This window comes from Quercus robur, chromosome 4, assembly GCF_932294415.1.
Source record: "Quercus robur chromosome 4, dhQueRobu3.1, whole genome shotgun sequence".
Lineage (NCBI taxonomy): Eukaryota > Viridiplantae > Streptophyta > Magnoliopsida > Fagales > Fagaceae > Quercus > Quercus robur.
This window is the reverse complement of record NC_065537.1, coordinates 84,706,154-84,718,800: the sequence shown is the minus strand read 5'-3', so window position 1 is coordinate 84,718,800 and position 12,647 is coordinate 84,706,154. Positions and strand designations below refer to the sequence as shown.

At 34.1% G+C, this 12,647-nt stretch overlaps 2 protein-coding genes and 1 pseudogene across 18 annotated transcripts in view; 1 reads left to right on the top strand and 2 right to left on the bottom strand.

Annotated features, from left to right (window-relative positions):
- The window catches only part of LOC126724105 (putative disease resistance protein RGA4), a 57,672-nt gene extending 47,979 nt beyond the window's left edge, over positions 1 to 9,693 (top strand). For 7 of the 17 annotated variants that reach the window (XR_007654616.1, XR_007654617.1, XR_007654618.1 and 4 more), the window contains 4 exons: positions 1,536 to 1,635; positions 1,743 to 2,073; positions 3,457 to 3,740; positions 4,645 to 5,012. The gene's annotated coding sequence lies outside the window, so the exon portion shown is untranslated. Of the gene's footprint in view, positions 1 to 1,535; positions 1,636 to 1,742; positions 2,074 to 3,456; positions 3,741 to 3,803; positions 3,921 to 4,644; positions 5,013 to 9,306; positions 9,486 to 9,511 lie in introns of those variants that run through there. The other 10 variants (XM_050428336.1, XM_050428334.1, XM_050428338.1 and 7 more) reach the window with 10 other exon arrangements.
- Positions 5,519 to 7,366, bottom strand: LOC126722811 (berberine bridge enzyme-like 22; annotated as a pseudogene).
- A 1,262-nt stretch (positions 9,694 to 10,955) lies between the features above and the next one.
- Positions 10,956 to 12,524, bottom strand: LOC126724107 (glutathione S-transferase T3-like). Its single transcript, XM_050428346.1, has 3 exons — positions 12,416 to 12,524; positions 11,828 to 12,213; positions 10,956 to 11,758 (listed from the first exon to the last, which is right to left on the bottom strand). Exons 2-3 carry the CDS (start codon positions 12,170 to 12,172, stop codon positions 11,219 to 11,221), a joined length of 885 nt encoding a protein of 294 aa, XP_050284303.1. The 5' UTR covers positions 12,173 to 12,213; positions 12,416 to 12,524; the 3' UTR covers positions 10,956 to 11,218.
- Between the last annotated feature and the right edge of the window lie 123 nt (positions 12,525 to 12,647).

Sequence of the window (12,647 nt, the reverse complement as noted above, 5' to 3'; positions counted from 1 at the left end):
TGTGGTGTCACTTTTTTGTTCTCCTAAATTGTAATTGTCTTAAGGCTCTATTTTGTTGTATTTTTTGTGTTTATATATGAATACAAATATGAAACTTGATCATTATGATAATTATTAATTTTTAAAATTTTTTATATTAAATACTATTGAATATGAAATTTTATCATTATTTATTTCTCTTTGCTGAGATATCATTATGATAGTTATGAATGTCTATCTACACTATTAATAACAAGATTCCCTGTTTGGATTTCAACATTTTGCGTACTAAAATACCCTCACACAAATTCTTAAACTCTCTAAAATACCCCTATCTTTTATGTGGAACTATTAAATATATGGTAACCTTATTATATTTATTCTTTAAATGAAAATTCATCTAGACTATATATTTATTCTTATACTAATATAGACATAATTTTTGCATGAACTGATATGAATGCTCTTAGAATTGCTTGTTTGATACCATAACATGTTCTGATATTATTTTATTATCACAATAAATTTAATAATTTATTATTTAAGTATTAGTAGAATAGAGATAGGATTTGAATTTGAATTTGGATTAGTTGTTACTGTTCTTCTATCATGCTAAATCGTGTAACTTGTAGCATACTAATTGGAAAGAGGAACTTACTGACAGTAAATGTGATTGGGGCAATTCCAAAACTTACAACTTTCTCTTAGATGGTGCTTGATGTCAAGATTGGTTGAGTAGCTGATCTTGTGCATATGACAGCATACATGTGTGCATTTATGTGTAAAATTAAGCTTTTTTTGGGGGGTTGGGGGGAATTGTGGCCCCAATTTCTTCTACTAGAAGAGAATGAAAAAGGAAGTGCGTGTGTTTCACCATTTTGGTTGCATAATGGGCAAATAATTCTGTAAATGATCACATTTTCCCTAAGAAAAATCTTGCCTTTAGGACTGGAAATCCTAGGTTTTATCTGACAAATAACTTGGTTATATGAATTAAATAAAGAATATGAAAAATTCTGCTTATGAACAGGGAAGTCATACCCTGGTCGCTTTGATGGAAGACCCAATTCTTGTATCTGCGTCAAATTCATTCAAGGCTATCCCAGAAAGGAAGATCTCAGTTTATGAAGAGTCTGGCATGGAGGGATTAAGTAAATGGACAAAGAATAATTGGGTTTATGTGTTCCAATTTGAATATGCAACTATTGAGTATTGGCCTTGCATTTGTTGATGATTGTGTTTCAAAAAAAAAAAACCATTAAGATACTCCCATTTGGAATTTCAGATAGAAAATTGTAAGGTTTTATGAATTGATTACAATGTTGGAAATGTGTTATACAATAGTTGTCACTAGATAGATTACTATAGTGCCATTTAGCTTTCTTATTTCCAACTTCCTTCTTAATGTCAGTTTTGTCCCCTTTCATATGATAAGTTTGTTGGCACTGATGAAGCAACAACCTGTGTGTGCCTAGTTATTCACCACAAGCAAAATAGAATGTAAGAATTGATCGAATGTTGGTTCTTTGCTTCTGATTCTGTTTTCTTAAGTGCAGGACCTCAGTTGCTCATATGGATTCTCCAAATATTGTGGACATGGGACTCTCCCAGATGTCATCTTGTGTTATTGGTCACAATTTGGATGCTGAGTTGGATGTACTCTCTATTTCTCTATAGTTTTGGCTTCTCAACATTGCCATCTCCTTATTGATCTTAATTACTATTACTCGAATTGAAAAGACTGCATAATTAAATGAATGCAGGTGCATCTTGTTGGTGGTTTTGAAGATGTTTCACCAAATGTCTGGCTCAGGATCCTCTATATTATTGTTGATTTTCCAAAGATGTAGTTATCCGAGGGTTAGAATAATTGAAGTTGAGTGTGTTGAACTTTTTGTGCAATATGCTTACTCTAGAACTAGATCATAAAGCCAGGCACGGTTGGTTGGTGATTCCTTTCCATTGTGTGCTAAAATTGTTGAAAATTTGTGCACATGACCAAAGAAGTTTCATGTTCAGAATCTCTCCGTTCTTGGGCATAACACTAGAAGGGATTCCAAAGGGAATGCATACCCCATTTTCAATGGTTTAGCGGTCAGCTTCACTCTATGATCCCTATAATTTAAATATTGTCTTTGTTTAGTGTAAATATTTTCTTTACGTTGTTAAATTATAAACAATTATCATATAAAATTCTAGAATCTTGAATTATCATGTTTTCACATCTACACAAAAATAACTATAAATCTTACCTTGATCCATTGCTGAAATTTTCTTAAGATCAAGTCTTAATATAAAAGACACTATAATCTAGGATTGGTTTCTCTCTCTTGACCCTCTTTTCTCTTTAAACATAAATAATATCCCAAATAATTAGCAAGAACATAAAATAAAAAAAGGAGTTTAGATCAATCTCACAATGCTATAGAATCATGTTGCGAAAGCGTTGTTCTTAAAGGTTGATTCATGCCACCTGAAGTAAAATTTGGTGCGATTGGTTCTCTTGGCCAAACAACCCCCTAGGATTAGACTATAGCATCAACCTTCGTGATGGACGCAATTTCACTCACGAAGGTTTAAGAACAACCCTCTATTGCCTTTCCTTAGAACAAATGTTTAATCATTCTCCATTAACCAATGTTTAAGGACATGTAACTTCTTATTAAACCCATAACATACATGAAGTTATCAAACGCTATGTTATCAATAGGACAATTTAGTCTTATATTTAGTTCATGCAAATGAATTAAGACCTGCTAGAAAGAAATAGAGCCTTATTTCAATCTGGGAATATCAAACTTGTATTAGCAAAATGCTAGTTAGTTTTTGCTGTGAACAAGGTAATTGAGGAAAAAATTATTTTCCCGGCCCATATATACAGCCTTCGCTTCAATCTTGAACTAAAGTTCTTATGAGTGAACTTATTAATTTAAAAATGTGGGAAATGTCATGTAATAGGTAGCTATTTAGATACTTGGTATATGCATTCTCATGTGTTCTCTTTGCACTTCTGTGAACTTAATGATTTAAGCCTGTAGTTCTGATGAATTTGCCATATTTGGAGTCTAAGTTAGAGAAAAACCCAATTGTGCAGAAACAAAAGCCAAAAGATTTATTTGATATGCATTCTGATTCTAGTATTGATTTCTAACAAGTATTACTAGTATGTATCAAATAGTTTTGGTTTCATCAAGAAGCATATATTTATACTACTATATGAGACATATTTTAGTTTGGATCTATTTAATGGCAAGGCAAGGGCATCTAATGAGTAATGACTAGACTAGTTACATGTGCAAGACAGATTCTAGTATGGACTGACTAATGGCATGGCAAGACACATAATCACTAAACCAGTTACTTGTGTGGTCTTTATAGTTTTATGAAATGTTTACAGACCTTATTGGTTAATGCATGCAGTTGAAGCTTGCAGCCATGTTCTAAAATATTGATTTTAATCTTTTCAACATTTTTCAGGTATAAGCTTCCACTAGATTAGTTACCCCTGCCTGTTTTGGTAGAACTTCAAGATGTCCAGATGAGATTGTTAGGAGAATTTGAGTCACTGCATCCTATGAGGACCCCAGTTGGAGTGGCAAGTTGCTTGAGACATATGATACTCAAACTGATCAATTCAGAATTGCTTCATGCTGCTGGTACAATTGTTAAACTACCTACAAAGTACAACTTCTATTATCTGCATTCAAAGAAAGCACAGGATTCATTGCTTTCCAAAGCAATTCTCTGGTTTTTTTAAAAATGTATTTCCTCACTCTTCCCTCCATTTATGTTGATGCTTTGAGCTCTTCTTTCCTTCGATACAGGAGCTTTTGCCAGAAATATATTTCTTAGAAACTTCAAAGCCTTTCTAAGTTTGGAATTCTCCTTAGATGTTCTACTTCTTCTGCTGAGGCTCCAGATTTTGTGTATAATTTAAGTAGGTATAGTCTGATTAAAATAAATCTTGGATTTACAGTTTTTTTATTAGTACGTTTTGGGCTTAAGGGGAGGGGGAAGGGAATGGGACCTAGTGACCTCTGCTTCAGGAGGCATGGTCCCCAGCCAATTGAGCTATCCTTTGGAGTCCTCAGTTAGTCTGTGACATAAGCGTCTTAACTAGTACTTAATAGGCAATAACTTTATGAGCATTACATAATTTGCATTTTGGATGCCAATATATGATAGCCATTGACTGGATAGGGAACAAGATAATTTAAGAATAAGTAAATATATTGGTTTTTGTGTCTTTTATTAAAACCCCTGCACCCTCAACAGAAAGGGAAAAAAGGGGGGTGGCATGTATAATGCAATATTTTTTCTTACACACACACACAAACAGCAATCAAAATGTAATAAAAAGAATAGAAATGAAAATGAGATGCAAAGAGGGATGAAGACTTTTTAAGAAACTTGCAGCACCTATATTTTTGTTTTCTAATCAATTGTTGTTGAAAACTTGCAGCACAAACTGCAATCAAAATCTTATAAAAAAAGAATAGAAAAGAAAATGAGATGCAGAGAGGGATGAAGATATCTTGTGAAAAATGAGATGTATACCTGTTTTGTTGGAAACTTGCAGCACATATATCTTGTGAAACAATGATTGGTTAGAAAATAGAAATAGTTTTTGTATTTATAGTTTATTTTCTAAATTTTCCTTTTCAGGCAATGGGAATATCTGATTGAACACCCAGATTGGAGAGAAACCTTTCCTAGAAAGCAACCACGAGTCTTCAAGAGGGCTGGGATGGAAGATGGAAAAGGTGCTGATTGCGGTTATGAATTTCTTGGCACAACTTTATGTAAAACTTCATATGAATATTTCCAGCTTGGGTCAAAATCATTGTTATTCTTCCAGGCACCTAAGAAACTTGCATGTCTTTAGTTTGAAGATGACAAAATACAGTGACAATTCTATTTGTTGCACAAAATATAATCTGAACTCTCATCTTGTACTAGATTAAATAAATTGGTGTGCTATTTTTATGAGGTTGCCAAACTGGATATGGAAATCATTCAGTACATTGATCTAATATGTGACTAGTATGTGACATCAAATATGGAAAATTCATAAGACGTGATATATGAGCTAAGATATTATGATTCCATAATTGCATAATAGAAAATACTGAGTGGAGTGAATAAAAGAGAGAAGACCTTTTTCTAGAATCACAAAATACAAATTAAGGCCTAAAATAAACTGTCACAAAATACAAACCAATTCCTAAAATAAGTTATTACCGAAATAAGGTCAGCGGAAGACATCATCTCAACCCAACTATTTACTCAAAGTTCGTCTTACAAGGATTTCCTTTAGGAGTTCATGATAATAAAGTTTTTGTGATTCGGACATGGCACTTGTATCAACCAACATAATTCTTTCATCCTCCTTAATTCTTTCAATACGAAGCCTCTCCTTTTCAATATTAGTTCTTTCATTCTCCCTCAACTCTTCCAAGCGAAATTTTTCCATTTTGATACGAAGAACCTCTTTTTCTTGTGCACACGATTCTTCAAGAAATTTCATTTTCTTTTTCAGTTATTCCGCAACTTCTTTGTCAGTATCTTTTCTCTTTCGATTGGGCTTTTCGGCTTTCCTACATATCGGTCTCTGGAAATCCATAGTGTCATCAAGCAAGACATCATCCCTCCCGGCTTGATCTTGATCTATTGAATCCAGAGTTTGAGGCAATTCTTTTCTCAAACTTTCCCTAGGATTACTGAGTGTCCATTTTGGTAAATTCTTCAACAAGATCCAACAATGTTCGAATTGAAAATTGCACTTGTATATTTCTCTAAACAAGTCCTTGGCGTCAATCTAAAAAAGAAAAAAGTATTATGCAATTGACATTTTCATCAAAGCATTGCAATATAATACAATTGATACCTTCATTTGTTCGGCGGTAGCATTTGGATTCTTTGCTTCAACTTTAGCAAAGACCTCACAAAATTTACTCATCTCTCTATTAATTTGTATGTTATACAAATTACCTTTCCTATGTGGAAAAGGTGTGTCAGATTCTGAAATCTCATTCATTCATCCCCCATAAGGATCCATTATCATAAATACTCTCTCTTCTTTTAAAAACCTTTTCCATATCCCTTCTAGTCCAACATCTGATATGGGTTCCTTGACAAAGTCTGATTTTGCTTTGAAGAAGTCCTTATTGATGGTTTTTCTATCTTGTAAGACTTCTAAGGGGTCACTTGTTTGAAATCCATTCAAAGAAAGGATAGATTGTATCCAATTCATTTTAGTGCAATTTTGGGCTTGAAGTCCCAACTCTAGGAAGCTTTCATTCATCAATGGGACTAGTCTGTCAATTCCTCCAAGAAATAATGAATTAAAGGAAGCTTGGACCGTCTTTTGAGTCCCATTTCCCACATTTTGAATGATGACTCTAATAAAGAGATCTTCATGTAGCTTATTTGAAATGTATTGACTTGCTGGCAAGATTTGTGGCACCTTGCTCAAGTGTTTTCTTAATACTGAAAGTTGTCACTGTTGGTGGAACTTGAACCAGCTTGATTTTCCAGGAAAGTATGACTCCAAAGCTTGCTCCACCACCCCCCCTAATAGCCCAAAACAAATCCTCCCCATCGCTTCTCTGTCCATAATTTTTCCATTAGCATCTATTAGGTAAGCATCCAGGACATTATCTGCTGCAAGGCCATACTTCCTCAACAAGGTACCTGTTAGAATGATGATTAAACAAAATAAATGTCATTCAAAACTCGAGAAAATTCACATGTGAAGGACGCATTAGAATAATAGTTAAATAATTGAAATCACAATTAATTTCTTAATAGTTTATGTTATGGGAGAATTACCAAAACCGCCGCTGCTAATGTGCCTACCTACCCCTACACTGGGACATAGAATCCTGCTGGAAATCCATGGATTCCACTTCTCTTGGCAATACTATAGTAACGCTCCCCAAGTGTTGCCCCAGTCTGAACCCATGCAGTTTCATCTTCAAAATTTATCTCAACTGATCTAAGATTGAAAACATCAACTAAGATAGATGGGGTTTTGCAGAGTTAGGATAGTCCTTCATAATCATGGCCTCCACTTTTGACTCTGATTTGTAAGTTGTACTTTTTGCTACAAAGAATGGTTGCTTGGATTTCAGACTCTTGGAAAGGTGTAATGATGAGAAGAGGTTTTGGTGTTGAGGAATTTAACCATCTAGGATTTTGTTGGGACGGTTGCAAAAGATACAAATATAAAGAGGAGTCTGATGTGTAAATAGTCCCCACAAATTTGGTTTAGGGACCAAATTGTGTAGATGCACTGTATGAAGGTTTGTGGGGTTGGATAGGAAAAGGGCGTTGCCCATGATAGTGATATTGAAAGCAAGATCGAAAAAAGAAGTGTAAGACTCATATCTGTCTTCTCTTCTGTGTGTGGGATTAGAGTCACTAGTATGTGGACTTTCTGTTTAGTGCTCTGTCTGTCAGGCTTGCTAGTGTATTTGTGGTGTCACTCTTTTGTTCTCCTAAATTGTAATTGTCTTAAGGCTCTATTTTGTTGTATTTTTTGTGTTTATATATGAATACAAATATGAAACTTGATGATTATGATAGTTATTAATTTAAAAAAAAAATTATATTCAATATTATTGAATATGAAATTATATCATTATTTTTTTCTCTTTGCTGAGATATCTAGTTATGAATGTCTATCTATACTATTAATAACAATATTCTTTGTTTGGATTTCAACATTTTGCGTACTAAAATTCTCTCACACAAATTCTTAAACTATCTTAAATGCTCCTATCTTTTATATGGAACTATTAAATATATGGTTACCTTATTATATTTATTCTTTAAATGAAAATTTATCTAGACTATATATATTTATTCTTATACTAAAATAGATAGAATTTTTTGCATGAGGTGATGTGAATGCTCTTAATATTGCTTGTATGATACCAAAACATGTTCTGATATTAATTTATTATCACAATAAATTTAATAATTTATTATTTAAGTATTAGTAGAATAGAGATAGGATTTGAATTTGGATTAGTTGTTACTGTTCTTCTATCATGCTAAATCGTGTTACTTGTAGCATACTAATTGGAAAAAGGAAATTACTGACAGTAAATGTGAATGGGGCAATTCTAAAATTTACAACTTCCTCTTAGAGGTGCTTGATGTCAAGATTGGTTGAGTAGCTGATCTTGTACATATGACAGCATACATGTGTGCATTTCTGTGTAAAATTAAGCTTTTTTTTTTGGAGGTTGGGGGGGTGGGGGTGGGGGGAATTGTGGCACCAATTTCTTCTACTAGAAGAGAATGAAAAGGATGTGTGTGTGTGTGTTTCACCATTTTGGTTGCATAATGGGCAAATATAATTTTGTAAATGATCACATTTTCCCTGAGAAAAATCTTGCCTTTAGGACTGTAAATCCTGGGTTTTATCTGACAAATAACTTGGTTATATGAATTAAGTAAAGAACATGAAAAATTCTGCTTTTGAACAGGGAAGTAATACCCTGGTTGCTTTGATGGAAGACCCAATTCTGGTATCTGCCTCAAATTCATTCAAGGCTATCCTAGAGAGGAAGTTCTCAGTTTATGAAGAGTCTAGCATGGAGGGATCGAGTAAATGGACAAAGAATAATTGGGCTTATGTGTTCCAACTTGAATATGCAACTATTGGCCTTGCATTTGTTGATGTGTGTTCCAAAAAAAAAAAAAAAAAAAAATTTAAGATACTACCATTTGGAATTTCAGATATAAAATTGTAAGGTTTTATGATTTGATTACAATGTTGGAAATGTTGTCAACTTGTTATGCAATAGTTGTCACTAGACAGATTACTATAGCGCCATTTAGCATTCTCATTTCCGACTTCCTTCTTAACGTCAGTTTTTTCCCCTTTCATATGATAAGCTTGTTGGCACTGATGAAGCAACAACCTGTGTGTGCCTAGTTATTCACAACAAGCAAAATGGAATGTAAGAATTGATCGAATGTTGGTTCTTTGCTTCTAATTCTGTTTTCGTAAGTGCAGGACCTCAGTTGCTCATATAGATTCTCCAAATATTGTGGACGTGGGACTCACCCAGTCCCAGATGTCAACTCGTGTTATTGGTCACAATTTGGATGCTGAGTTGGATGTACTCTCTATTTCTCTATAGTTTTGGCTTCTCAACAATGCCATCTCCTTATCGATCTGAATTACTATTGCTCAGATCGAAAAGACTGCATAATTAAATGAATGTTGGTGCAGACCTTACTGGTTAATGCATGCAGTTAAAGCTTGCAGCCATGTTCTAAAATATTGATTTTAATCTTTTCAACATTTTTCAGGTATAAGCTTCCACTGGATTAGTTACCCCTGCCTGTTTTGATAGAACTTCAAGTTGTCCGGATGAGATTGTTGGGAGAATTCAAGTCACCGCATCCTATGAGGACCCCAGTTGGAGTGGCAAGTTGCTTGAGACATATGATACTCAAACTGATCAATTCAGAATTGCTTCATGCTGTTGGTACAATAGTTAAACTACCTACAGAGTACAACTTCTATTATCTGCATTCAAAGAAAGCACAGGATTCATTGCTTTCCAAAGCAATTCTCTGTTTTTTTTTTAAAATGTATTTCCTCACTCTTCCCTCCATTTATGTTGACGCTTTAAGCTCCTTCCCTTCAATACAGGAGCTTTCGCCAAAAATATATTTCTCGGACACTTCAAAGCCTTTCTAAATTTGAAATTCTCCTCAGATGTTCTACTTCTGCTTCTGCTGAGGCCCCAGATTTTGTGTATAATTTAAGAAGGTATAGTTTGATTAAAATAAATCTTGGATTTACAGTTTTTTTATTAGTATGTTTTGGGCTTAAGGGGAGCGGGAAGGGAATGGGACCTAGTGACCTCTGCTTCATGAGGCATGGTCCCCAGCCAATTGTGCTACCCTTTGGCGTCCTCGGTTAGCCTGTGACATAAGTGTCTTAACCAGTACTTACTAGGCAATAAATTTATGAGCATTACTCAATTTGCATTTTGGATGCCAAATATATGATAGCCATTGACTGGATAGAGAACAAGACAATTTACGAAAAAATAAATATATTGGCTTTTGTGTCTTTAATAACAACCCCTGCACCCTCAACAGAAAGGGAGAAAAAGTGGGGTGGCATGTATAATGCAATATTTTTTCTTACACACACAAACTGCAATCAAAATGTACTAAAGAATAGAAATGAAAATGAGATGCAAAGAGGAATGAAGAACTTGCAGCACCTATATTCTTGTTTTCAAAATCAATTGTTGTTGAAAACTTGCAGCACAAACTGCAATCAAAATCTTATAAAAAAATATTAGAAAAGAAAATGAGATGCATAGATGTGTGAAGATATCTTGTGAAAAATGAGATGTATACCCATTTTGTTGGAAACTTGCAGCACATATATCTTGTGAAACAATGATTGGTTAGAAAATAGAAATAGTTTTTGTATTTATAATTTATTTTCTAAAATTTCCTTTTCAAGCAACGGAATATCTGATTGAACACCCAGATTGGAGAGAAACCTTTCCTAGAAAGCAGCCACGAGTCTTCAAGAGGGCCGGGACAGAATATGGAAAAGGTGCTGAATCGATTACAGTTACGAATTTCTTGGCACAACTTTTATGAACAACTTTTTTTAGATATACTATCACAAAAAGTTGTTCATAAAGGTTTTGCCAAGAACCTCATAACCTTTATGAAAAACTCCATATGAATATTTCCAGTTTGGGTCGAAATCATAGCTATTCTTCCAGGCACCTGAGAACTTGCATGTCTTTAGTTTGAAGATGACAAAATACAGTGACAATTCTGTTTGTTGCACAATATATAATCTGAACTCTTATCATGTACTAGATTAAATAAATTGGTGCGCTATTTTTCTGAGGTTGCCAAACTGGATATGGAAATCATTCAGTACATTGATCTAAAATGTGACTGGTATGTGACATCAAATATGGAAAATTCATAAGACGTTTTGTATAAGCTTAAGATATTTTGATTACATAATTGCATAGTAGAAAATACAAAGGAGTGGAGTGAATTAAAGAGAGAAGAACTTTGTTTCAAAAAAAAAAAAGAGGAGATAACTTTTTCTAGACAAGATACAAATTCAGGCCTAAAATAAACTACTACCAAAGTAAGGTCACAAAATACAAACCAATGCCTAAAATAAGTTATTACCAAAATAAGGTCAGAGGAAGGCATCATCTCAACCTAACTATTTACTCAAAGTTCGTCTTGCAAGGATTTCCTTTTGAAGTTCATGATAAAAAAGTTTTTGTGATTCCGACATGGCACTTGTATCAACCATCATAATTCTCTCATCCTCCTTGATTCTTTCAATCCGAAGCCTTTCCTTTTCAATATTAATTCTTTCATTCTCCCTCAACTCTTCCAAGCGAAATTTTTCCGTTTTGATACGAAGAATCTCTTTTTCTTGTGCACACGATTCTTCAAGAAATTTCATTTTCTTTTTCAGATATTCCGCAACTTCTTTGTCAGTATCTTTTCTCTTTCGGTTGGGCTTTTCAACCTTCCTACCTATTGGTCTCTGAAAATCCATAGTGTCATCAAGCAAGACATCATCCCTCCCAGCTTGATCTTGCTCTATTGAATCCGGAGTTTGAGGCAATTCTTTTCTCAAATTTTCCCTAGGCTTATTGAGTGTCCACTTTGGTAAATTCTTCAACAACAGCCAACAATGTTCGAATTGAAAATTGCACTTGTATATTTCTTTAAACAAGTCCTTGGCGTCAATCTAAAAAACAAAAAAGTATTAAGCAATTGACATTTTCTTCAAACCATTGCAATATAACACAATTGATACCTTCATTTGTTCGGCAGTAGCATTTGGATTCTTTGCTTCAACTTTAGCAAACACCTCACAAAACTTACTCGTCTCCCTATTAATCACACCCCATCGACTCGTTAGGGAGACAACAGTACGCGTAGAATCCTTCTTGTGATCATGGAAGTATTTGGCGATTTTTGTATAAAATGGAGCTTTGTTGTTTTGGTCATTATTACCACCATGATGCACGGCATCGACGCTAGTATTAAGCCACGCCAACACAAGGAGCTTGTCTTCCTCTACACTGAAATTGCCACCCCGTTTTGATTTCTTAGCAGGAGTGACAATTTCAGCCTCGGATGGAGAATCTTGTACAGACATTTATTATTGGATTTGGATTTGGATTTGTGGGCTACCTAAATCTAATCAAAACCAGCAAAGAGTAAATTTTCATTAATTACGTATAAAACATATAAAACATCGAAAAAAAAAAATTGGGATGAATTTGAATTAACAACAGAATTGGGGGAAAGTTTTCTACTATTCATGATAATAATGATAATAATCCATAGTTCAACTGAAACGAAGAAGAAGAAGAAGAAGATGACAGAGATAAGTTTTTACCGTTAAATCGGCGAAAATGGAAGCTGAGATGATGAGGCAGAGAGAATCGGAGAAACCCTAAGAACCTGCTGATATGTGAAGAGTCGACGGTGAGAAAAAATGATTTACCTGTTCCTGTTGTATTTATCTATAAATAAGGGGGGATTTTAATTACCTTTTTACCCTTAAGGGATTAGAGAATTGGGCCCCTATTGTAAATTTATAGGATCAAAACCATAAAAGTTTGCATTAT

Bases quoted from the DNA above. Each gene is read 5' to 3' on its own strand.
- LOC126724107 (XM_050428346.1), bottom strand. From the start codon at position 12,172: ATGTCTGTACAAGATTCTCCATCCGAGGCTGAAATTGTCACTCCTGCT. The intron at 11,759-11,827 runs GTATCAATTGTG...TTTGTTTTTTAG, and splicing joins CTACTGCCGAACAAATGAAG to ATTGACGCCAAGGACTTGTT.